This window comes from Bombus vancouverensis, chromosome 8, assembly GCF_051014615.1.
Source record: "Bombus vancouverensis nearcticus chromosome 8, iyBomVanc1_principal, whole genome shotgun sequence".
NCBI lineage: Eukaryota > Metazoa > Arthropoda > Insecta > Hymenoptera > Apidae > Bombus > Bombus vancouverensis.
Window position 1 is genome coordinate 13,563,469 of NC_134918.1, and position 27,663 is coordinate 13,591,131.

General features: G+C 38.4%; 2 protein-coding genes across 2 annotated transcripts; both read right to left on the bottom strand.

Moving 5' to 3' along the window:
* Nucleotides 1–685: 685 nt before the first annotated feature.
* Nucleotides 686–2,935, bottom strand: LOC117155859 (uncharacterized). The gene is made up of 5 exons (XM_076620633.1): nucleotides 2,717–2,935; nucleotides 2,241–2,383; nucleotides 1,449–2,142; nucleotides 957–1,373; nucleotides 686–889 (listed from the first exon to the last, which is right to left on the bottom strand). The coding sequence occupies exons 2-5, from the start codon at nucleotides 2,367–2,369 to the stop codon at nucleotides 837–839; spliced, it is 1,293 nt and encodes a 430-aa protein (XP_076476748.1). The 5' UTR covers nucleotides 2,370–2,383; nucleotides 2,717–2,935; the 3' UTR covers nucleotides 686–836.
* A 1,041-nt stretch (nucleotides 2,936–3,976) lies between these two features.
* toc (toucan) lies at nucleotides 3,977–25,704 on the bottom strand. Its single transcript, XM_033332300.2, has 11 exons — nucleotides 25,470–25,704; nucleotides 18,975–19,185; nucleotides 18,783–18,885; nucleotides 17,693–18,554; nucleotides 17,170–17,603; nucleotides 16,981–17,090; nucleotides 12,850–12,975; nucleotides 11,512–11,604; nucleotides 8,241–8,407; nucleotides 7,959–8,133; nucleotides 3,977–7,358 (listed from the first exon to the last, which is right to left on the bottom strand). Exons 1-11 carry the CDS (start codon nucleotides 25,476–25,478, stop codon nucleotides 6,145–6,147), a joined length of 3,504 nt encoding a protein of 1,167 aa, XP_033188191.2. The 5' UTR covers nucleotides 25,479–25,704; the 3' UTR covers nucleotides 3,977–6,144.
* Between the last annotated feature and the right edge of the window lie 1,959 nt (nucleotides 25,705–27,663).

Consider the following 27,663-nt stretch of genomic DNA (forward strand, 5'->3'; position numbering starts at 1 on the left):
TTTATTATTACCATCCTTATAAATAAATAAATATAATAAATATAAATAAAAAAAACATATAAAAATAGTTTTATTTATACATGAAATATAGATCTATCATATGCGCCCCCCCCCACCAATGACTATCGAACGTGGTAAAAATTTCCTTTCCCCGTGTTTTACCTTAATGAATAATAATCCTAAGGAACGTTTCGATTTGAAAGATGTTTGATGGCAATTAAGGGCCTTGACAATAAAGTAAAAAATGCTAAATCTTGTGACAGTTTTTTAGGATTATTGCGGATCCGAATAAGTATGACCGTGGGATGGATTATGGTTTGTGATAGATCCCAGGATGTAACAACATAGAACAATTATTTAACAATGCGAAGAAACAATATGAGATAATTGATAATCGCAAAAAATAATTGGTCACCGGTGACCTCAGTAAGATAAATTCATCATGATTATACACCGTAACATATCTCTTGTAGATGATATTTCAACATTATATGTATCACATAATAAAAAATTCATCGTGGCGCCACGGGCAATCTCTGTAAAACTAGCGTGGCATTCAACGTGTTAATACTACATCTCTAAAGGGCGTCATTTTTTCTTAATAATGTTCTTTTCATAAATATAGTCAAATTACTAAATAATAAGAAATTTTTCTTTTAGAAAAATTTATAACAAAAATAAATCATATATTTTTTACACAACCTCACTCCTATACCTCACTTTTATAATATTAACATTTAAAGACTTTTAATACAACTGTTTCTTGGTAAAAGTTAGTTGTAAATTACTATATATTAACATAACAGTATCAATGAAATAATATATCAAACTAAATTTTATTTTCTTCTCATAGCAGTTTTACAATGATCTTTTCTCTTGCGCTCCAATGCTAAAACATTTTCAGTTATTTAAAAAATATTCTTTTATACATTTAAACATTACCTATATATATATACCTTGTCTTTCTTTTATAATTCTTATTCTTCTTTCTTTCAATTGAGTAGATAAATTTTCTAAAATACTTTCAATAAAATTATCTATAGCTATTGATATATTCATTGATGATACTGGTGCTCTACACACTGGACATTCTTTTTGCTTTTTGATCCATAGGTGTATACAATGATGACAAAATGTATGCATACAATTTAATGTTGTTGCTTTCACAAATAATTCTGAACATATACTACAAGTTAGTTGATCATCCATTATATCATTAACTTTATTAAGTACACTTTCTTCTTCTTCAGTGTTTATAGTAAGCTGAGTAATATTTGTTAAATCTATTGTATCTATAGTTTGATATTCTGAAGGATTATCCATACTTTCTAAACATATGCAGCTATCACTGAAATTTTTGGAAGACCCTGCAACTATACATAACAAAGCAATGAGTTTATTATAACTTAATAAAGTATTTAGTATTTTTATTATAAAAAAGTATGTACCATTATTTTCTACTGTTCCTACTTTAGCTTCTTGTTCTTTTAAAGCCCTTTCTGCTATTTTTAATTTCTCCTCTAAAACTAACTTTTCATTTAACAGTTGAGCTTGTATACTTTTTTCTTCTTTAACTCTATTCTCCATCACATTTTTCCACTTAGTTTGTTGTTCTTCTCTCCACTTTTCCATTTGCTCTTTCATTTTCATTTCCAACATTCTTTTCTCAAGCTTACTTACACTTAATGCTTTTTGCCACTTTTGTTTCTCTTCATTCAATTTCTTTTTAAATTGCTGCTCTAATTGCTGTTTTAGTTTATCTTGTTCCTTTTGTTTTATTTGTAATTTGTCTTTAAGAACTTTTTTTTGACATTCATGATTTTCTACAAATGTTTTCCGTTTTACAAGAACATTGTCTAATACCTGTTCATCTAGCTTAGGCTTTTTAACTTTGTGTTTATATTTAACATCAAGGGTAAATAGATATTTAAATTCTTCAGATTCACTAAATTGTATAACATCTCCCTCATAGATTCTTTGACTTTGACCAGATACTATCGGAATATTATTAACAAATGTAGCAGAAGAACTTACGTCTTTAATAGTCCACTCGTTTTCTTTACATCTTAAAATACAATGCTTTCTAGATATTACTGCATTCAAAATGATTTCGTCGTTATCTCTTGCACGACCTATTCTAAACTGTGAAGAAAATTTTTAGTCAATGTTATTAAGAAAAAGAAATTGATTAAGGCAATTTATTAAATAAGATAGTTTAAGATTCATGTCTGTAAAAATACCTCATGTTTATCAATGTGAATATTATGAGGAATGTAATTGTGATTATTAATTCTTATTAAAGTAGGTACGTGTAGATTTTCAGCTGAATCATCCAATATTGTCCTTTTTCCTACTTTTGAACCTTCCATCGTCCAAAGTTATTCTTTCATAAAAAAAACAAATTAAGAAGGATTGAGTAATGCATTTGCTTTTTTAATTATATTTGCTTCTTTATTGTTTACAACGCTTTGCTTTATATTGTCTATAAGCGTAGGAAGATAATACACAATAGAGTCACGTGATATAGAAACCGATCCAAAATTCTTGACTGAATTTTCTGATTCCCATAAAAATAAACTATACATAAACACATAGAAACGACATCTCGCGGTAAATTTTGAATAGCAAAAAGGGATAATGCATAGAACAATTAAGGATGATGTAGAAGCGAGAGTGTTTTCGTCCAAAAACTATTAGAGGGTTCATCAGGCTTTACCCTAGCAAAATTGTATTTGTAGATGGTGCTTGTTGCCAGAGCATTAATGAGAGAGTTCTTTTGTCATCGAATCAACAACCATCTGGCGGCAAAGTGGGGAGTGTCCCTACAAACTCATACAGATAATGGCATGAAGATAAAGATATAGTATGCACACAACATACACACACACACACACACACAGTCTATCCAATGAGACGAGACAATAAACGTAAACAAAATTTAATTATGTATATATGTATGTATATATGTATATATATGTCGGAAATGAATGGACATCGGGACTTCCCTTTTGGAATGTTAGGAAAAACCCCAATACCCTGTCCAGATCATTACTATAGCTACACTTAAGTAATAAAAATAAGAAATAGTTTTAATGTTCTAATCCGATTTTATGACGATGGGCTTGGACCCTAAGTGACATAGCGGGTCACTGAACGTAGCTACGGTCACGGGAGAGACGTATACCTGACAGAGATATGGAATGATTATATGGGTTTCCTTAAAAACAAAGATTGACCCGAGAGGTGGGGAGAGGAATATATATGTCGGAGATGAAAGGACATTGGGATTACCCTTTCGGAATGTTGGGAAAAATCCCATTACCCTAGTTCAAACTTTTACTATAGCCACACTTAAGTAATAAAAATAAGAAATAGTTTTAATGTTCTAATCCGATTTTATGACGATGGGCTTGGGCCCTAAGTGACATAGCGGGTCACTGAACGTAGCCACGGTCACGGGGGGGACGTGTACCTGACAGAGGTATGGTATGATTATATGACTTTCCTTAAAGAAAAACACTGATCTGAGAGGTGGAAAGAGGAATATATGAGGAACGTTCCATTTGGATTTTTTTTTTTTTAGTTCATGCAGATAGGTTTTACTTGTACGTGGAATTATACATGTATCACATCGCATTCGTCATCCCGTGGACCGTGAATTCGTTATCGAACCTGAATTCATTGTCATCAACATCTCGACCATCCGATCGCCGCTATTACTTATAGCCTCTTGTAGTGCCCACATTTATACCAATAAATATCAGCTATATCCGCGATGGTAAATTTGAGTGAAGATTGAAATTATTAAGTAAAAGGTAATATGGAAATATTTGGTACATAAAATATTCTATTTGTGGTAAGAAATAAGTTTGTTTAGTATATAAATAAAAAATCTGAACAGAGACTCAAAGAACGATCTTCTCCAAGTATTTAGAAGTTAAATATCAAATAAGAGACAGAAATGACACTGATAAAATTTGCTTTAATTCAGATAGTATTTATTTGATAGGTATATAATACATTGAATTTGTCAGCACAAGTGAGAGAAAACACACTTCTCGGCGACTAATACTTGCTTGCTCTTATATTCCTACACTACTGTAACCGAATGTACTTTTTTTCTTGTCCATGGAACGGAGTTTCTTCTCTCTTTTTTTTCTTTAAATATCAACTTTTTATCCAACCGACTATCTTTTCATATAGTAGTTGGTTAACAAGTCGCACTTGAAACAGCATAGTTTCTGGTAGATTTGATGTTGTACGTAAAAGGGAATACAGATAAATGTATCAATTCATCAGTATTTGGCAATTAAAACATGTGACGTTAAGAATATTATTAATTTCTTCTTTTTATGTCGAAGATGTATTATGAATGTGTAATACATTCCTTTGCGTAAGCGCATTACAACAAAATGAAATTTCAATGTTACAAAAGTTGCAATTTTAACGATAATTGGTATTATGTCTTAAAAGATTGGCAAGTAATTGATTTAATGCAACGAACCATAATAATCGTACTGTTCGGTAAGCTGCATATCAATGAAGAATAGCTTTCTTCGGTAAACACAGCGAATGGCTCATCGACATTTTTTTCGAGGACAGGATCGATTTGACGGTCGTTGTCTATTTACAATATTTGCGATAAAGACTAATTAATTTATAAACATCGTTGTTATTTATGTACAGACGTAATATAAACGTATCATACCTTATAAAATGGACATGTGTAAAAGTGTCGCGAATCAAACAAATAGTGACCCGATTCGACTTGGTTTTGAAAAATACATGGCTTATAATTGCCAATAGCCCACAACATCTACATCAAAACTAACAAACAATTTTCAAACGAAATTAATCGAACTTCTACGCGCAATTTTTCTATCTAAAAGATATAGTGACAATGACGTACAAAAGATGAAAACATACTTTGATTTCGCTCTGTTCATCTCCTACATAAAACAAACGCAAAAAACATAACAAAATTCTTAGTATGTATCTAAGATCGCAAAATATATATGCATATACATATATATATATACATATATGTATATATTTTAAAACATAGTTACTATAACGCATATGTAACGAACGATTTCTCATTGTGCGATCTCGCGTACGAAAGTCTCTGACAACTAAAGAGCAGAGTTGATGCGAAGATAGAGAAGTTGGTATAGTAATCGTGATATTACAAAGAGTCATAATTTGAAAAAATATCGCAACACCATAAAAACACCGTTTCTAATCTAAATACCTAAGTAAGAACCAACTTCTTCATCTTCAACCGATTTTACCAATATATATAATCGTGACAAAACATCATCGAAACTGTCTCATTGGTTTGGTAAAAGATACATCTCCCATCTGTTTGCAATCGAACGTATAAGTTACAGGTACAGAAGTAATAGAAAAAGTGCGCGTACAGTGTTTGAAATAACCATGTGAACGTTCATTTGCGTAAAAGGACATCATGTTATCCTCGGAAATACTTGGAGTAATTGCCACAAAATTATTATGGAATCACCTAATGAACTTGTTCCAATCGAATTATTAGATTGAGTAATAAGTTCGTTCGTCTTAACCGCGTACGCATTTCGAGAAAATAAATGTAACAGAAATAAAAAAGATATTTGTAATGTGTATGTTACTAGCGTTAATAAACATACCACTCAAAAATGAATTAAAAGATTTAATAGAGGAGAATGACTAATGAAGATTAATGTTGATGAAATAGTAATATTATTAATTGAATAAAATCCACGATACACAACTCGAGACATTACTAACAGTTTTAATATTCATAGAAATCAGTTTCATTATATTTAAAAAAACTTGGAATTACAAATAAGCCGATGTTTGTATTCAGCACGAATTAACCGAGAAAAATTTTCTAGAATAAATCTGAATATACGATTCTTTGTTAAAACGACACAGAAACAATCAAAATTTTTTAATAAAAAAAAACGAAAAGTTTTGCAGTGAAGGGATAAATGAATCCCTAAAAAGATGGCAAAAGATCGTGGAACAAAATAGTGCATGCATCAATTAGGTGTGTGTTATATAAATATTCTTGTAAAGAAAAGCGAACTTATTACTTAACCTAATACATTAGCCTGATCTAATACATTAAAGAGGACCGTGAGAACGTTACTTGATTTGAACGTTACCCCAAGCAAATTGTATTGGCAATGGAGGAATATCGCTACTGGTGGATGATTCGTCTTCACTGCTCGTGGCAGACGTCTCTTCTGAAATCATTGCTTCGCCACCTGCTTCTTGAGGCCTTTGACCTGCGCCACAATCTTCAGCGGCTGCGGCAGCTGCAGCCGCAGCAGCAACGGCAACGGCCACTGCAGAATTCGTAGTTACTGCTGTCGCAGAAGAAGAGGATGACGAAGAAGTAGACGAGGCTGAAGAAGACGGGTCGCTTCTAGGTCTTCGTCGAGCATTTGGTGTAGAATTAAACGTAGGCGCCCATCCAGATTCCTCGACTCGTGTGGAATCCGTAACGGAAATACTTTTGGATCTCGCTCTCATATCTACGGAAGCCCTTCTAGGCGTCAATCTGAGAGATCCTTGTCTCGACACTGTTGTCGTTGTTTCCGATCTACCCATTTTGGGTGGCGTTCCCAATGACGACCCATCGCATCCTCCTTTGAATTCATCATCGATTTCCAATGTCCACGAAACTGAGTCACCTTTCTCCACCATAAACTTTACCATGGATTGCGAAGATTGCGGACCGTTCTTGTCGGGTGAGAGAGAATTTTCGACGTGCTCCGGGCCTAAAGAACGCGAAAGCCTAGGCGTCAAGTTCGCAAGAACGGTCACTACTTCGTTTTTTTGACGCAATCTCCATTGCAGTTCCTCGTTACGTTGTGCCAAACGCTTGTTCTGCTTGGATATTTGATGAATCGATTCATGCAGTACCTCGTTATCGTGAGATATTTGCCTCTCCACAGCCTCTTTACATTGAAGCTGTGCTTTTAAATCTTCGCATCTGGCCTCAAGAGTGTCTACACGTTGTTGCAAAGCTTCCTTGTCCTCGATCTCTCGTTTAATATTATCGAGATCCGATCTCAAAGAAGCGTTCTCTTGGCTTTTAATTTCTAGCACCGACCTTAAAGATTCGACTTCTGCTGTCAGCGCAGCCCCCTGATCGTGAACGACAGATCTTCTCTTAAACTCCGTTTCTCTTCGTATAAGTTCAGCTTCTTGTTCGGTTCGCAATTTCACGATTACGGCACGATGCTCCTTTGCGACCTCATTTAAAGAATCTCGCAATCTGACCTCGCACCTGCGCCTCTCCTCCTGTAGGGCTGCTTCCAAGGTGGCAATTTGTTCCGCATGTCGAGCTTCCACTAAAAAAATCAGATATAAATTTTTTTCTTAGTATGATTGACGTCATAGAAGATAAATTGAAAAACGGAAGAAAAACAAAGTTAGGAGACGAGAGAACGGATTAAGTCCGTCGAACGTGCCAACCTATAATTAACTACGATGAACGTTACGTGGGCACTAAATTGAGCGTTTGTGAAGTTCCTGCGTGTGTCCACTTTTGAAAATTCTATCTCTGAATTATTTAACACTACCCGAGGTGCGCGTAGGCACATCAGCCTCGCAGATTTTAATTAACAATTGCTCTACTTTAAGGCTCTACTATTCAGCACGACGTCAGGATCATTATGCTTGTTACCAAGAGAATATCATTATCATATGATGCATTGTGTCAGGCACAGAGTATGTAAAATATAAAATATACTTCGCATATATGCTCTGTTTTAAAAAACAAAATTAATGGACGTTATCGTTGAAATAAAGATATTGCAATCAAAATGTAATAAAATCAGGGACATCAAATTTTAGAAACTGCGCGTTACAATATATACGCACAATGCATTATATTGGTTTCTCACTTTCTCTAAGTAAAAGAAACACAAATAATTCTTGGCAAGACTTACGATCTTCACGAAGATGGTCCAAGGCTTTTCGATGATTCTCTCTCTCCGACTCTAATCTATCTTCAATGTCGAGGTTCCTAGCTGTTAATTTTTCGATTTCCGTACACGAAGATATCCATTCTTTTTTCATATTCTCATAATCTTTCTTTAGTTTTGGGGTAGAAAAGGCGTCCAACTGAACATTAGGTTGTAAAAGAGAATATAAGGTCAAATTGGATGAAATATGTTTAGACAGTAAAATAAGACATAATAAAAAATCAAAAGAAAGAGAAAACTACGTACCTCATAGGCCAAATATTGTATGGTGATAGAAAGGGCTTGTATAACTTGTTCTGCCGGTTTTAGGCAAAGTGCATCATAAGGTATGTCCGTTTGTGCTCCCTGATCTCGCGTCTCTAAAGACGCTCTTGTCACCACATAGCTATTATTGTGCTCCTTAGTTTCGCGATCTGCAACCAATGCCACCGGTCCCATCACCATTACGCTTCTTTGTTAAAATCGTAGCAGAAGTTATTTGTTATCCGTCAAACTGGTACACCACTTCGATTTGATAGATTTATTCCTTTGAGCTATTGATCGTACAATTCCTATCGCTTCTTAAGTAATTCCGTCGTTATCTATATGAATAATAGCTTTGACCACGCTCATTCTTCGACTTCGGACAACTCATCACGATGAAAGTTGAAGTAGATATCGTGGTAGATATAATACCGATACCTTATAAAATTGACTACGTCCAGACATTTTATACGAATAAATTTAGATGGTAGAATGAAGAAAGTTGTGCGGAAAACTTGTTTTAGGAGAAAAAACCGTATATTCCAGTCTTGGAAAGTCGAGCTACCTGTTTTTCAGGATATTTCAGCTATTCGGCTTGACGTACTGACCCCGCAGATGCGGAGATATTTTGGAGAAAACGCAATTATCGCTGTGACACGCGGAAAATTCACATGCACAGATCATTAAATCGTAACGACAATTTGGCCTGGCTACGTCATTTGAGCTTCATCCTCCCATTATTACTGATGTACGTGAAAGCACGCGGATACGTCCGTAGCCCCGCGCCACCACAGCTTTGATTCTATTGAGCACCTTGGACCAAGCTAAAAAAAGTGCAGCTGGTAGATCGATCGAATTTAATCCAACAGTCAACCCCAGTGGAAAACGTTCAAGAGCACGGGCCAGTCAATGAAGACGCACTGGGTTAAGGTCAACTATACGATAGTCGTGCCGTGAACACGGAAAATCCAACAAGTTAATGGTACTTAATGACCTTCGTAATGGGAACAACCAAATCGATCATTACCCGAGTTTTCCCGAAATTGATCGGCTTATTTTCGGCACAGGACTACGAAGTGTCGAATACTTGTCACTTTCACATTTGTTTATACATAGTTGTAAATATACACATATTGCCATTCAATCTATTTTTCTAACATCGTAACGTTTCTGCGATCCATCAACGTTCTTGGTTGAAAAAATATCTCAGATTACGTTACACTTTTTTCCAATAAAAAGTATGTGTTCTCCATTTATATGAATCGAGTCTATTTGCACAATGAGCTCTTTTTATTCGATTTACACCAGTGATTCAGCTGAAAAATGCAAGTGAACTCGATCACGTCGGAATCATTGAATAACAATAATCGAGCAACAGACATGAGAGAAACCTAATCGGGATCGTCATTTGTAACGATTTGCTGGCCAAGTCCGCACTTCGACTGAATTAGCACGAGCCACAGGCTGCCTCGCGGAGCGATATATCCCTCCTTCCTTCTTGTCGACCACTCCTACCACCTTGAAATGAGGTGCAACCTCGAAGAATACGAAGACGATGGACACGCGGAAAGCTGTGTCTGGCCGGACACGCGCTCTACGCACTTCGTACGCACGACTTGAATATGACCCACAATATCTGAATATGTTTCCATAATTGCTTTAATGTGGCTCGTTTTCTTTCTATTTTGCAAAAGGGAATCCAAGAAGCGTAATTTACGCCATACCGCCTTACTAAGAAATTAACATACAGAATGCTGAGCAGTATCAGTAGCAACTACCTATTGGTTTATTTATCATTCAGTTGTTCAAGTTTATGGATCATGAAAACGAGGACGATTTAAAATTCCGTTTCAACGGTATAACTCGTTCTAGTAATAAGGAAAGGTGAGGTTGTAGAAGATGAAAATCGGTAGGTGAACGAGCGATGAATTATTACAAAACGTCGTGCTCCGAATAAATTCGCTTTTCCATTTGGAATTAGTTATCCTTACATGGTAGTAAGTTGCCGTATTCGTATGGAACGGAGATACCTTCGTGTCTATGGATATAGTGATTCGAAGATAATGAATCGAATGATCGACGATCGATAGCTCTCTTCCGCTAAGAAGACTTTGCAAACAATTGTTAATTCTACTCACCATTATCTGTTTCGTCACATCGTAACGTGAATGTAATGATATATTAGAACTATATTTTGGCTGATGGCAACAAAACACGTTTTTCTTTTAGTATGGTACTCTTATTTTCGATTAACCAGATGCTAATAAAATTATGTATAAATTCACAACAAAACTTTCCTGAAAGTATAATACTTCATAATGCCCTTAAAAAAATCAGCGGATTGGACGAAACAATTTACTGAGATCTTAGGATTACTTACTTAGCCTTACTTAGATAAGCATTTCCCTAATTTATACTACTCATCGATATATTTTCCTGTGAGTGCTTCATAAATGATTAATAAAACAATAAATTAAAACGAAATGAAGTACAAGACCATGACTCGTAGAAATTCAACTCGTAATTCAATGTTTTCTAGGACATGGACTGTCATTGATAATAATTTCTAATTCTAGTAATTTGTTCCACATAAGCGTACATGTCGAGTAAAAAAAACTGATCCACTGGAAGTAACAATTAATAACGAATCGAAGTCAGCGAAATCGAGGATGAAACATTGATAAGAAAATCATCTTGAAAGCAGAAATGCGACTCTCTCGAAACTATCACCGAAACTGCCGGTTTAAAGAATTACTTTCGCTCGACTATTCCTGGTCCTTACTTGCTCTGATACTTTATTCTCTGCCATTGCCCTGCGGGTTTTTCAGCACCTTCCAGCGAGGATAGGGAGCAGGATTTAGTCCCGAGGACTAGTGAAAGCTATGACTTTCTTCGAAACGACGAACAGTACAGAGTGATACGCACGTGTGCGTCCCCGTGCATGCGGAGAAACGGTCGTACGCACCGCAAAATGACCGTGGGACTTTTTTAGAAACTAGCTGCTGCCGGAGTAGCGCGGTCAATGAATTAGAAAGCACGACCTGCTGATGTTTCCTTACGGTGTTATCTTTTTCAGAAGACAACATTGAGAACAACGTTCTTTTCTACTCCATAAAAATCAATAATCTATTAAAACAAGTTGTTTAAAATGATTGAGGTGTCTGTTGTAAAGTTCAATATATATATATGTTACATGGATGGAGAACTTGGTAAACACAAAACAGTTATAAAAATAGTATAAAGAATTGTTTCCAAATATTTTGTGAAATTGTACCTTTTATCGATATCGTTGAATTATGTTGCTTCGCTGGGACAGTAGTTAATCTCCTGGTTATTGTCGGCTTTCGCGTGGCTGATGGGCTTTTCTCTAGAAACAGAATTCGCTATGTTAACGAGAGCATGGTACATACACATCGGTAGTGCCTTAAATGATGTGTTATCGAGTTTGCAAGTACCGTACGCTGTAAACCGTTTTACTGTCCGCGTCAGATACCATACGTGAGAGCGCAAGAAACACATTCACTCATGTAAGATAACTCGGACACGAAGTAATATTTTAAAATGATATTTACTGCAGTATATGGAGACCATGATTGCCATGATTCTCTGAGAGCACAATCTACACGCCATCTGAACTGCTTATTCTATTCGTAATCGTTGTCTATTATAGCAAACTATATTCGGAAGTCGCGTTACCACTAAGAATTCCGATCACGAAGTTATATCACAAACATGTTGTTCACAAATTACGTTCCTCTAGTGGAATATTTCAGCAGTGTACACAAAACTCGTCAAACAATCAGACTGGGTGGCACGACAAAGTTTCCTGTCTAAAGCTGATGAAGGACTGCTAGGACATCAACAGTATTCGGCTGGGGAGTTGAATCGTTTAGACGGTTGGGGCAAGGGATGCATACCGTTACAATTCTAATATATCACAAACAAAGCGATCGTAAATTTATACCTGCGCCTAATTGCCGTCAAAGGCATACAATGAAACACGGAAATAAATCACGAAATTTAAAGATTTGGCACAAGTGCTGTCATAAACGCCCTAAGATAATTTTATTTTCATTAATTTTTCACTCCATAGAAAAGATCGTTAATAACGTATAAATAAGTCTAACGTATTATTATTTTTTTTATTGGTTTATAAGCTAAGGCAACTAAATAAGAAAATTTGAAAACTTCGTAAGAATATCAATGTATAATACATCATCAACATTGATGATACAACGTATTGAGCGAATCGAACATGGCCACTTGCCAATGTTTTCAATGCTACGTCTGGATCAGAATAGATCTACCCTGATAGCCGAGTGTCGACATAACGTTGAACGCGTTTTTATATTTTTGCTCGTTAATACAAAGGATTAGAGAATGAGAGAGTGTTGCATAGAAGCAGGCGTTCGAAAAAAAGCGTTCTCGTCACATTAACGTCTCCAACCGGAAGCACGCAGCGGTGCCCTCGACCTTTCGTTTCCTCCGTTCAATCAGTGAATAGCAGGCATTTATGTGTATACATATGTATATACGCACATATGCTGGACTACGATATGTGCAAACTCGTCTCACAATTTAGGGCGCGCAAACCGGACCCTCCATAACTCACCGAGATTGATAGGCGAAATTTCTACACAGTTCTTTTTCGTGTCGAAACTGTTGACACGATTCTGTTGATTACCACGACCGTTTGCTACCAGTCTTCTAGGTGGGTTTACCGATGTCGGTGATCTCTCTGAAAATACAAACGTAAAAGTGAATTTCTTCATTATCATATTAGCGATGGAATAATGATGGTTTCATCTTTCTCTGTTCTTGCGTGCCTATTTATAACAGGGAATTACGAAAACAAGTAGTTTCCATAACACGTAGGATTACGTGTCGGATAGTTCATCGACCGTGGAATTTTGTTTCGCTCGTCAGTCGTAGTTACTTTAATAACATTTTGCGCATCATCGGAATTCGTGCTTGACGAGGCAATATAGCGGGACGAGCCCGACACGAAGAGCTAAGTTTGAACCATGCTCGTCGATTAAACCAACGAGGAAAAGAAAACGTTTATTATGTATACCAGGCTGCACGTAGCCGTTGCCTACGAGCTTCTGCATATAACGGCCTATACGAGCTCTCGTGTGCATAATATCTCGAACCGATCTTACACATGAAAGAAACTAGCCGCGCAAATATTCAAGACACGCGTTTAAAATAATCAACGGCAGGTAATTAAGTAATATTTCCACACCAATCCTCAATGACGATATTAATTGTAGGTACGATCAAACGCGTCAACTATAAAATAATGTATTTTTATTTTCTCTAAGCGTATCCAGTAAACCATTACGATTCTATTTTAAGAATCGGAAAGTTTACCCTCTCTAATTGTTATTTTTTCGATATTATTTCACGATAATCCGTTCATTGAAACGAGCCACGATTATGTAATATTTTTGCATGTTTCTTATGCCTGTGAAATATCATAAATCACTCGCGTTTCGCCAGTTACCGATGAACGAGTGTGATATAATGAGGCGAACTACTTTCTGAAAGATTCCTCAAAATAACAGTAATCGATGGCCAGGGTAAAAGAGAAATCACGCGACAAGGTGTGTAAGTAGGGTACCTTTGATCCTCGGCCGTAACGTTTTAGACTTGTTTAAGAGAAACCGTTCGATCCGTCTACCTTTTTGAATGCCTATGCAACACATCGGGAGTTAGTCTCGCTTGTACTCGCGTCGCTTCAACTTTCTAGCGTTAAATGAACCACGAAGGAAAAGACAGCTGCTGGATAGTCACGGACATCCTTTTTCCTTTCTTTTTATGGAACGCGATTAAACGATTGACTAGGAGGAGAAGAGGCTTGATGGCCTATTCGCATTTCCGTCGTGTAGATTAAAATCTGAACGCGATGAAAATCGTTTTAGAAGGTGAGTATATATCGGCGGTACCTTTTATTTATGACTATACCTCGCTTGAAACTGCCGAGTCGCATTTTCGCCGAATCTCTGACGAAATCCGTCCGAAGAGCTGGCCTACCCTTCGATCCTTGCTGTCCCATTTTCAAACCTCTACTTTCACCGTCGCTTCACCGTCATTTCATCCTCGACAAAATCATTATGTAGGACTGTGGCCAGGCAAATATGCGCCTTCACCCCGTCGTATCTTCCGAGGCCATGGCGAGGCTTGTTACTCGGGTGGATTCCGTGACGATAACTAAACACTGACATCGTGAACGTTCACGATTATCCGGCAGCATCCTCCAAGGTTATTCCAGAAAATGTTCAAATTGCAAAATTTCTTCTTTCTGCTCGCGGTTACGGTTGACACCAATTAGCACAATTCGCACAAGCAGCCTCACTTTCGCTCCATCGACGTTACTCACGAAACGTTGCGCATGTTCTTTCGCACTCCCTCGAAGAATCCGATTCCTTCGTGAGAAATCACGCGGACGAAAGTACGATCGACAGGTTCGATCATGGATTGCGCGTTCCTTCGGCGACCTGAATCGCAGAGTGTAACGACTGTCTTTCACCGGCGCGATCGACGATGTCTACAACCATGTGGGTTTAACATCCGACTCTGGTGGCGATTGCGTAAGTGGTAGATCTGAACCGGGTGCGTACTGGTGGTCGTCGGCCTTGGGAACGCACGTGGTCGCCGGGTGCACCTGTCTAAAAGGGTGGGGACATACCGAGAGAACCACCGGCGTCGAGCGAAGGACGTGTACGCACAAGTATAAAGTGGCCAGTTGAAGAAAGGCAATGCCGGAAATAAACCACTAGTGCCGTTGACCTGTAAGCTCGATGTGAAGCTGCTAATGTACAACGAAGAGTTAGACCGAGAGACTAATCGCCTTGAATCCCTCTATTCTTGCGTATAGCTCAGTCCAAGTACAAACAGGAACGTAGCCAAAGATTCCTTCCGTAACGGTATCTTGCGAAACTTTCATTGGAGTGTCCCAGAGAGGGGATGGTAATATCCAGTCTTAAAGCATTCAGTCTTGCGGCTCAGATTCCTCTGGCGATCGATGCGAAATGTGCCATAACATATTGTAGGCGTACACAGCAGGGTTGCTGATTCGAGATACCGTATTCTTATTGATATTCGCCCAGACTCAACGTTGTCTTCGATCGTTCTTTCTATATCGGGTGAGAAAAAACGCGAACACTCTTGTGACATGGGTAGAAAATCAGGTCACGTCGAGAGCGTTCGTGAATACGATTGACACATTATATGTATGTGTAGTACAGCTTTCGAAGGGTGTCGAATACACCCTATCGTAACACGAGAAACAAACAATGCAGAAACCAGGAGAAATTTTACAGAGATTAGCGCTTAGCTCGAAGCTCGAGGTTGTACGAGCACAACTTTGATGCACTTTGCACCGTCACCTTGCGGCATTCACTGACGACGATACACCGGCTGTTCGTTCTTGCGCTCGCTCCTGTTCTTTTTGTCGCACACACGTAGCCTCTACCGTATACCCCCGATAAAACTGCTGACCCGAATGGGGTACAGTATAGAGTAAGAGATCGTGAGAAAGGGGAATAGAGAGAACGAGAGTGAGAGAAGGACAGAAGACGCAGCAGCACCAGAAAACCAAAGGGGCGAAAGAGCGAGAAAGATGGAAGACCGGAAATACAACACGCGTGCATAAACAGCGTCCGAGCGAGCACGAGGTCCGCCGAGGACTGCCGACTGGATGCTGCTGCTGCGACTGCTCACGGCCTGTCTCGATCCAATGGAAGCGAAACTGTCCAGTGGCGCCGGAAGAGGGGCATCGGCGCCCTCGCTCTTTTTCCTATCTAAGTTTCGCGCGCCTAGGACGGGTCGATACAAAACACCCTCCTACGCCCTCTTTTACGACTACTCCCACCCTTCTTTGCGGAACGAACCACCTACGCGATATGTCTGCACCGGAAGGTTTCAGCGACGAATCAACGGCACACGTGTATTTAAACACCAAAATTGATCCATTCTGTCTCGACAGCTTCAAGGATATTTTGGCTTTGAATTAAAGCCGGTAGAGGGAATGAAATATTTGAAAATCTACCTTGCACCTGTGCTTTTCAATGTAAAATCTATTTTCTAGGCTTTAGTCGTCAAGATTGAATTTTTATGATTTTTGTTGTTCGTAGTGTATTCTTCTAGTCTATCATAACAAGGAACGAGTAATCTCTGTAGGTCAGACGATATTACCGATACGTTTTTATTGAAAAGATGCGCACTAAATTACTAGTTTGTATAAATGGGTGTTAAAATTTTTCAAACGGTAAAATATTTCTCATTTCAAGCTCTACTTTCTATATTGACATAAAGAAAAAGAATAACATACTGAAGTGTTTTTAATATCATGCAAAACGGTTACTGGTTTTCTTGACCTTTGCGGTTTTGAGTTTTTTCTTTCTTTTTGTAAAATGGTATGCGGTCAAACATAATTCGATATCGCAAAATCAGCTGGTGTTATATTTATTCAAGCTCCACTGGTCTACACAAGGTCTCGCTTCAGACTACTACTATTCCATAACCTACCTCACTATCAATCATACATTGAAATATATAAATTGAAATATACAAGTGAAGCAGTTACGAATAAAACGCTAATTAAAATTAAATTGCGGCACGTGTTACAGGCATTCTGTTAAACATTCAAGCATCATTAACACACACACATGAAGTGGTAGATATACTATATTTTAATTTAATTTGCAATCATTTAAAAATATATATTAATTTGACTTACTTGGTGCGTCTTTGTTAGGTCCCGTGCTGAGATCACTCAAGGAGCTACGAACGGAGCTTCTGGCAGTTTCTTCGATTGGCGATTTTATTTCTTGTCGGCCACGTATTCTCCTGATAATTTGTAACTTCTTATCAAGGCTATATCAATAGAAACTTTTAGAAACAAAGATCTCGACAATTAATATCTCACCTCTTATCCTTATTATTGTTATTATTTGCGTCACCAGATTTCTTTTGAGTTGATCCCGTAGGAGATGGTTGATTAAGGCTCTGGAGTACCCTTGATTTTACTTCCTTCCTGATCGACCTAGTCCTTTGTTCGCTTTTCCCAGCCTCGATTTTGCTCATAACGGCGTCCCATCGCCCACTCTTTCTAGCAGATCTCGGTAAACGTCGAGCTTCTTTCTCGGCTTCATCTTTCGGTCCAGACTCGATCATAGCCTTGATTTTCGAGACAACGTTCCTCTTAGGCATCTTGTATTTTTTTAATGGGACTGAATCAGCTTTGTTCTGCGTTTTCGATCTCATATTATCATTGCTTCTTTCCACTTCCATTATCGTAATATCAGTAGGATTCATCGAGCCGCTGGAGTCAGCCGATCCATCCAGAGGATTTACAGGAGCCTAAATATTATCCGTTAGGCGAGCTATATATACGAGCTATATATAAATATATACAAGCATATACCAAATAAACAAAATTATCGACTCGCCTGTAAATAATCCATAATAACATCCGCTTTGATTGGTGTCGGCTGGCTCCTCTGTGAGACCTCCGTATCAATGGTATCGGGAGTGCGATCCTCGTGTTCCACAACTGCCTCCTCCGGAACATGGAGTTCATCCTGTCTTTTATCGAGATCCGAATAAATCCCACTCGAATCCATTTCTTCTCCTGTAAAACTCGGACATCTTCGACCACCAGGCGCGCAGAAGAGGGTACCGTCGATCACTTGAGCTTTCCTATCGCCACGTACGATTTCCTCATATGCGTCAGCATCACTTTCCGTGAAGAAATCCGAATCCGTCATCGGATCTTGCCTGCAAGGAGCAGGTAGATTCGGCGGTGGTGCGACGGATGGTGGATCAGCCCCACGACTCGCTGGCCTCGAGTTCTCACCGTCACCTTGATAACCAGCCTCGAGACTAGTGATACTCGTTACCGATGTAACGAAACTGATAGGAACAGTGCCCCTAACAGGCTCCGTTGGCTTAGGATCGAGCGGTAACTCTTCCGGAGATGGTGTTCTCTCGCTTGAAGCTTCTTCGGTCGGCTCGACATCCGCTGACGGCCTCGATGCAGATGCTCGCGTTAACGCCAATCTAGAGCCTGCTGATCCCGTAAGATTTTCGCAGGATGGTGTCCTGGAGCACTCTAGTGCAACTGTGAAGTCGGTCATTTGGTCGGGGGTCAATATGCCGAGGCTTTCGTCGTGTTCAAAGGAATTCTGCTTATTGAGCATCAAATAGTGTGGTGTATTTACTGCGTTATCATTATAATTGCCTAGGGACGTTTCCAAGAGGCAGCTCTCACCAGCGTCCTCAATCATATTCAACTGAGAATTTTCGAGCAAACTGTACAAATGATAATAAAGAAATTTGTATTAAATGAAGAATAATAATTGACAAAAAAATACCATTTTGCTACATTTTTTTTTGATCGATGGAACAAAGGTTTTCCTTTAAATAACCAGGTTTATGAGTAGGTTCATAAACGACTGTTAGGTAATTTTTCTGACTCTAGTGAGTACTAGCGTTTTGCATTTAAAATTGAAATGCAATTAATTAAATGTTATGGTGTACCTGAAAAAGCTGCTCTTTTCTTCGGCAAAGTGAACCAACTGTTGCACGTCATCTTTGTCAATATCCCACACAGGTGATATCGTGAACGTCTTATGTCCCGAATCTGTTGATCAAGTAAGGAAATACGTAATAGCTAAATTTTCTCATTTAACTATCTCTGTCTTCTGTAAGTACGTAAATAATTACTGTCACCTTCGATCGACGGTGTAGACACAGCTCGCGTCCCGCACTTTGTTTTAGGAGCGCTGGTCTCGTCCTCGGCATCGACGAACGATAAACATCCCGGGAGTACCAATGAACGTCGATGTCCAGGTACAAGCGTCGGCGTACCAAGTACTCTCGATTTCGGGAAAAAAGACGGCCGCGCCGCGCGTGGAACTGGTATCCGACTTTCCCCGACGTTCTGCAATCACACAGACAAAATGATAAATTCGCGTGCGTAAACTAGGTTACCATAAAACTATTTCACGCATTCGTTTAGCCAGTCAACAGACATACATTCCACCGAGAGAGTTACAAATTCCTTCATTTATCCTCTAATTAGTTGAATCGTTCCATAGCCTGAAGCTTCAGTTAACTGAATATAGACAGACTTAATCGCATTGTAGTGATCGTCGCAATGACGTAGTAGTTCACACTGGTGTCTTTAGACCGCGTCAAAGGTTAAGACGATATTCAATTACATTATTGGTAGGCAAAAGAATGTAAAAAATGCCTGATTTTTCAAGGTTAAGATAAATTCTTGACTCGAAGATAAAGACGAAGAGTCCGTTGCCCTTGGCCCATCTCCAAATAAAACCCTTCGTCCCGAGGTGAATCAGAAGTGTCTCTCTGGCAGTTGGCTAATTTAATTTTAGCCCTGGTCAACCACGTTACTTCTCTCTTGTAGCCACCTTTACCCAGTGCCTCCTGTTTCTCCTCATCTTCGTACGTAAGAACACGCGTAACACGTTCCCCTTTAGCCTGCTTAACGACCAACGAAAACATTACTCGGTGGTCGATTAGCTTTATCGTTCGACCGCGAATCCGCTCGTATAATATGTATCCGTCTATCTAGTATCGTGCAAACATTAAGCTGGCCGAAGCGTTTCTATCAAAGTTCGAATATCAGACACTTGGAGTATTTGTTCGTGATCCGACTGATAAAATCGACCACAAACAAGATTTAGCTATGCAGCTTTGTATCAGTCTAGAACGAAAAGCTACCTTAGCCTGTTACTAATAATAGTATTACCAATGGCTAGCTGAAAGTGAGGAACCGACTACCAGAGTAACAGAGTGCGTTCACCGACGATCCTTTTGAACGACGTCGTCGGCTGAGAACTGGGTTACAGCTCGCGAGTTTATTTACTACGAATCGGTTCTCGTCGATCCGAACACTGCGTGTAAATTCTTTTGCTGAAACGCTATTTTATTCTTTATATTCACATTCACATCGAACACTAATATTTCGTCCAATAGCTTTTCACACAAAAGCGATAAATTATTCAAGAATCATGCATTATTGCATTACACACACGTATACATACATATACACAGTATACATATATAGCTATCTACGTACAATATATGACGTACCCATCTTTTTCTAGTGGTTACAACACAACATCAATATTGCGACTCGGTAGTTTCTAAATCAATCGATATTCGCAAAACGCTTGTTATCGATCTAGGAAAATGTCAAGGCCAGACAGGGCAACGAGTAGATATCAAACAAGACGAATAGTATGTTAAATATTGCGCTGACTTTGTGACGGCGCGAAGGAAACGTGGCAAGAATCGGAATCAACGCGCGTACACGCGTTGACAAGCCGATGACGAGCAAAGGCCAGGCCCCGAGCATAACTTTATTCCATTAGGCCTTAATTTGTGTCAATTCGAGCCGCCTACCCGGTCGTTATCTCTTACCACGCGAGACGAAGCAACTGTGTTAATTAGGAGCACATTCGTTTAGATTTTCGTCGATCTAACGGAATCACAGCAAATCCTTGAAATCTCGCCGACAACACAATGCTATCATTCAACGGAGAAGAAGAAGGAAAAAAGGAGAAGAATAGGAAGCGGAAAAAGAAATATTCACACGATTTAACTAGCGGTCCAATTCGCTATTTGAAATCGTTACACTTTGCTTTGGCATAAATGTCATTTTTTCCGATCAGCGAAATCAGCGTCGAGATGAAAAATGCCTGAAACGCTTTCTACGAGCAGAAAGACTTTCTAAAAGGCCGCCGCGTTTAGAGTTATAAATTGCGACGCATTTGCGCATTCAGTTGTTTTTGCTTGCCGGATGTCGTCATTAATTCAAATTAAACAGCAAAAAAAAGGAAGAAAAAAAGAAGGAAAAGAAACTGGGTGAGGAAATAAAAAAGTTGCTGCAGTTTTGTATAATTTCACTAGCCGGCAGGCACAAGTTGCGGATAGCGTTTGGCAACATTGGTCTACGATTTACTCGATACGTTGTGCGCGACCACGTAAGTGACAAGCACACGTGACGCATGTTATGATTCCATAGCTACATAATTCCGACTTGTCGTAATTTAAATAGAATTAATTACTGCACCTGTGAGAACTTCACTGTGCTCTCGACCGCGATCGTCTACGCCGACACGTTTATATTCCGTGTACACGTAACAACTTTGATAAGATTATAAGTGAAGGTCCATCGGACCTGGCCACGTATCAAACACGGAAAAATACATGTTCATTGCCGCAATAACATTTACACAGGTATCGTCGAACAACGGCCGAACATTGTAAAAGCAGAACACAATCGAAACACATCAGCATATGACCGTTACTTAGCGCATCTTTGCTTGCGTAATCACCGATCTTTGGAATACCGAATTCAACACGCGAACGAAACCACACAACAAAACTATCCCTCTCCGATTTCCATCCGTTTACCTATCCATACGAAACAAAACAAGAATAAAAGCGAGAACATGAAGAGTCACGCGAAAAGAGAAGCTCAACTCACGATCGCCTCAACGTTCCTCTTCACGGTTATTTGGTCGCCTCATAATTTGATTCGACGCCACTTTCCCTGGCTGCACAAAAACACTTCGGTTGGATAGTCCTCGCTAGAAGACTATTAATAAAGCCAACTTTCCGTGTACTGAGTCACGGGACGAGGATTCACCCCGTTCCAGTAATTCGTAAATACGACGCATTTGCGACGCGCATTTTATTACGTACGTATGCGAGACAATAAAACGGGGTCCCGTTACGGACGAGTTCAACTCGAGAACCGAAATTTCCGTCCGCAGGGAAACGCGGGAAAGTTTTCCAACTACGAAAGAGAAGCGACCGGATCGATAGCGACAGCACGATCGCGATGCGCCCGCCGCGTGTACGACAATGAAACGTTCCGGATTCGCTCGGTGATCCCCTGGTACTACCTATGCCACCACCGCGAGCATCCGCACACCGATACACAACCATACAACCAAACAGATAGATATACGCTATACACGCGTGCCCTCCTCATATACACCTTCACCACGCGAACGATGTGGACTGACACTCCGCAACAACGATTACTATTCTTCAGAAACACACGGTTTCTGCATTCACCGGCCCGTGAATCCGTATACGAGCACACACGGTGCCGATATACACGAAGACTGTACAGTGAACGTCATCAACCGAAGAACAAGGCTACATTTAACTTGCGAGCTTGACTCCACGTTTTTTCCTACATACGATCGTAATTAGCGGTACGTTCTCATAGAATTCATTCTATCGAGGTTGAAGTAAACTTTGATCTATCTGTCGATAAGTGCAAGTGCAGGTATAAAAAGAGAAAATGAAAAATTCTTATTCGTAGGAATCGAGGATCGCTATTGAAAATGTTTCTACGTTCTCTTTTTCATCTTTTCTTTTTCCTTGTGTAGAAGAATATAGCGTAGGAAAGCAGAGAACGAGATAAACGTAAGAGACAACTTTCACCGACGATTATCTACACTGTACGCACGATAAAATCGAGTCGCTGATACTTGATAAGCCTAACAAGTGAAGTTACGTGTTATATGCATAATCATAGGTTACAGAGAGGCATTATAAGATGTAAAAACCGCTCAAACGTGGAGGCATTAATGAATAGTAGTTATTTCACGGGAAACGTATCGACGCGATACAACACTATGTTAAACGTCCGGAAGAAAATCAACCTTCGATCGGCCGGAATACACCGAACACGACACGTTTCGCAAGCCTGGAATTTCACAATGCTCTATAGTACAAATGTTTTACATGCCGGCGAACGGTCCCTTTGTATCTGACATGTTTATCGATTTTAGGATCGAATTCGTTCTATAGCTACACGACCGGTCCTCGTCGACCTTTATATACATCCGTTCCTACTTCCCGCCGTATAAAAATCCCCGAGGACCTTGAAAGGCCTCTCCCTAACCTCGACATGCCGACTGGCCAAGTCGGCACATTTTCATGCAATGCCGCATATACGCGAGAAATTTGCGTCTAGCTAAATGATTGTCTTTTTCACAAAAATACTTGCAGTTTCACACAGTCTTTCGTTTCGGTTACAACACGAACGATATCGTAACGAAATGTCTGGTAAATACATTGCGGAAGTTCATGCATTTATGGAAGATTTAAACGTGCAAAAATGTACAATGTGAGGTACTCGTTATAATATTTAGAGAGTGAAACAAATTTCTATTTTGATTCTATTAACAAATAGTCGTTTACATAATAATTCCCAATTACGCCTAAAAAATAATTCACGTTGTAAATTTCCTTTGAAAAGTATTGGTGTGCCATTAAGATTTATTTTACGCGTTACTTATGTACCTTTACAACACGTGAAAGAATTATCAACGGCGATGAAACAGTTGAAATAAAAAACGTTTCGACGATCATTATCGGTTCACCTACCCTGATATCATCTATGAGCGTTCGCTCTTCTAGACGGAAATATAATACAGTTGACCGCAATTCACTGCGTTTTCGTGCCAACTATTATATATACACACAGGTCCACTCGAAAGCGCTAAATGCAGTTGTCTAACAAATTTGTGGATGCATCGCCCACATTCACGAGATTTAGTTCGTGCGACTTTTGTACGGATGCAGTCTCGATATAACTGCCTAATTTGCAGTCGGTGCACGTTAGAAAAAGTCTATTTGCACATGTACCGGTTCGTATAAACGAGCACGTCTCCAAAGGACCGTTAAACACGGTGAAAATTTTATGAAGAAAGCACCTGGTCGTATAATGGGTCAGTCAGTAAACACCGCTTTTACAACCAGTTCGCGTGTCTTTTCTCTTCTATCTATGCATCTGACATGTTTGATGATGGTTACATGACTTCCAATGATTGACGCGAATGATTATGGCGTTCGATTGATGATGCAAAATAAATCATCCTGAATATTGCGAAATATTAAGTACAAGTATATTATATTGCACGATGAATTTATAAATTTATTCTAATCATCGAAAATAATCATTGAATACTATTCCAAACTTCTTACATATATTTCACTTAAACCTCTTAGTTTTTTCCTCTTACAACGTGCATGATCTTTTTACAATGTTTTCCAGTTCAACATGCTATAAGAATCAACTCGGTGTTGACTATACGGGGCACGTATGCACTGTTCATCGATCACAAAAATTCATGACAGCTTATATGAACGTCCGTGCATTGTATAAACGTAACATGGAGATATATATTCTGCATTGTGTCGAAACTGATGGCATCGAATAAAAAAGAAGAAAACATAATGATAGTCGGAGCTCAAGCATTAGCCGATGTTATGGAATCAAGATAATCCTGCTCTATTCGTTTGTAAATGGGTTACTGCTAAGAAATTTCTTCAATGCACAAATAAATGTTTATATCAGATCGTCACGGTTTCCGCACTACTGCGAATAAATAACTGTTTACGGTTCTTACCATTTTGTACTTAACTAACAATAAAACTCTTTTTCTAGAATTAGTACATTTTTTTACAATTAAACCTGTTTTTATACATTGTACATACATAAACACACATGTATATATAGCGCGACACTTGAATCTATTGATAAATCAGTATCCGGATACTGTTAATTGAATAAAATTAACTGCCCATTAGCCCCACGTGTATCTGAAGTAGGTACTGTATTTATAGTATGCGTCGAATAATACATCAAATGTTTATATATGAATAAAAAATTTAATTAACAGCAAAAAATTGTTAACGAAGATATATATAATCATTAAAGTAATCATGCAAATATTTTCATTATTATCGCCATATCAGTAGCCCTTCCCTCATACTCCAACAGCAATGTCGACTATGTGCCCGCAGTCCGGCTGATCATGACGGCGCCAAACTACTTTTTCTGCCGAGATAGACCATGACTACTGTGCATAGTCGATACATCGCAAAACGTACTGATAGCATTTTAATTCAGAAATGAATTACAATAAAGTCACTCGCTCACTCGCTCGAAGAGGTATAATTGCCAATTGAATTGGTTATCCTACCGGAAACGATCTTCTCTAAGAATCAGCAACAGTTGTTGACAGATTAGCAATAGCACGTTCTTGGTGCAAAGTCTTAAGTATAAATCAATTAAAACTAGGTAAAACACATACAATTACTAAAAATATATAATACACCATACTTGAGTGACACAATAAATTATTTTAATCCTTTATTTTGACCAAAACTCACCTTAGCCATCGTGTCGTGGGTGGGTCCTAAAGATTGTTCGAATCCGAAAAAATCTGATTCCGGCTCCGGATATGGCTGGTACTTTTCGTTGACATAAGTCTTGTTCTGCAAAACAGCAGTAAATGCAGGGGTCGCATTCCTAATCGTTTCTTTTTTTCACGCGACTCTCCTTTTCGATCGCACCCGTGTACAAGTTTTCGTAGCGACACGTCGATTGCTTGCGAGTGCCTTCACGCAGCGACGCTCCCGACGCCGGCGTCGCCGAGAACGACGTTATTGATCGGCGCTCTGCGGAGGCGTCGCTACCCGCGAAATGGAGAAGGGGATGGAATTACCGGTGACGGAGATAGTACTCGAGTTAACGGTGGCTCCGATGGAGATGGAAATGACAACTGAAGCGCCACCGTCGAAAATCATTTTGCGATTGTCGTAGACTCTTTTAATTCTCTCCCCCTCCCCCACCCCTTTACCATACCAAAACTGGACCGGGCATATTTTTGGCAAAACAGAGAAATGTATGAGAAAAATGTGAAATTTATGATAATTATAGAAAAACTGCTAACGATGAAAAAATAAAGGATAATTACACATTTTAACCTTTTTCCAATTTTACAACCTTCAATAGATGACTCTTGTAGATTTTTGTGAGCTAAACATGAATTTGCAAACCATTTTTTCCCAGAATTCACAGTTTTCAAAAAAATTAATTTTAAAAATGATTACAAATTTTCAGCTTTGGAAATGTTTCGTGTTCTTACAGTAGCAACTATCGAATCGCTGTGCACTTTTCCGAATAAAATGATATGTATTGTTATTACATTATAAACATTCAAATGTGTTTAAATAATGATTAAGGAGAAAAGGATACTTAAGACGCACTATTTTTTACTTACGTTTTTCAATTTATTTCAAAAATTGAATGTCTGGAAGATAATCTAACCATAGCATACGATAAAGTAGACATTTCTGTTAAGAAAAGCAGCAAGGAAAACTAGAGAATCATGTTTTGATTCCGATGTAAAAATGAAAAAGTTTGACAGAACATGCAGCGGCGGCACTGGTACTCAATGCCGACAGGTAACAGTCGCACACGTTTAGTGGTTCCGTTATGCCGAGCAGCAGGTAAGGCAACTACCAACATTGAGTACCACTATCGCTGCCGCGTGTTTTGTTAAACTGTTTCGCTTTTATATTGGAAACAGTACATAGTTCTTTTTCATGTTTTCCTTAGCAGAAATGTCTGCTTTATCACGTGCTATTTTTAGATTTTCTACTAGACCATTAATTTTTTAAATAAATTAAGAAATATAAGTAAAAATACTGATTTTTATATGTCCTTTCTACTTTGATCATAATTTAAACATAATTAAATATTTATAATGTAATAATAATATATATCATTTTATTTGGGAGAGTCCACAGAATCTATTTTGCCCAACAACAACTCGATATATGCTACTTTAAAAGCACAAAACATCTCCAAAGTCGAAAATGTACAATTTTTTTTTCAAAATTGTTGTTTTCGAAAATTGTGGATTCTGAAAAAAAAACGATTTGCAAATTCATGTTTAGCTCATAAAAATCTACAAGAGTTGCCTATTGGAGGTTGCAGAATTAGATCGTGCTAGACAACATTATCAATAATTTAATGACCTTTCCTCTCAAATATGCTACCCCATTCGCATTTGCAGAATGAATACTACATATTTATACATACACATGATTAAAAAATACATACTTCTAATGACAAACAAGCGTAAAATTGTATTTCGCAAGCTTACCAGATTAAAATCATCCATTTAGGTTATTTGTCTTAAACTGGTTGCCTTAATTCAAATAATAGGTTAATACGAGAGTACTGAAATAGAAAATACATAACAATATCCGTTAATACTTTCGAACTATTCTTCCTACGAAAAACAGCGAATCGGATTACACGCTCTTTGTAAACAGACCAATGACTTTCGCGTACGAACTGGCCTATAATAACACTAGTCACTAGTGTAAAAGTCCTGCTCTTCCTTTTCTTATTCAAATCTGAAATATATTTAATTTAATAGTTATCATTTACAAATGTTTCAATCTTTATAAAATTATAATATACAAAAATACAGCGTCGTATAAGAAAATTTGGGGAATAATACAGGGTATAATACGGATTGTGTTGATCGATTATAAGATTAATAAAACTACC

What these genes read in the sequence shown, in the direction of transcription:
- LOC117155859 (XM_076620633.1), bottom strand. Translation starts at nt 2,369, where the DNA reads ATGGAAGGTTCAAAAGTAGGAAAAAGGACAATATTGGATGATTCAGCT. An exon ending in TTCACATTGATAAACATGAG is followed by an intron (nt 2,143 to 2,240) that starts GTATTTTTACAG and finishes TTTTCTTCACAG; the next exon opens with TTTAGAATAGGTCGTGCAAG. An exon ending in AGGAACAGTAGAAAATAATG is followed by an intron (nt 1,374 to 1,448) that starts GTACATACTTTT and finishes TGTTATGTATAG; the next exon opens with TTGCAGGGTCTTCCAAAAAT.
- toc (XM_033332300.2), bottom strand. An exon ending in TACAATATTTGGCCTATGAG is followed by an intron (nt 8,134 to 8,240) that starts GTACGTAGTTTT and finishes CCTAATGTTCAG; the next exon opens with TTGGACGCCTTTTCTACCCC. An exon ending in GGACCATCTTCGTGAAGATC is followed by an intron (nt 7,359 to 7,958) that starts GTAAGTCTTGCC and finishes TGATTTTTTTAG; the next exon opens with TGGAAGCTCGACATGCGGAA.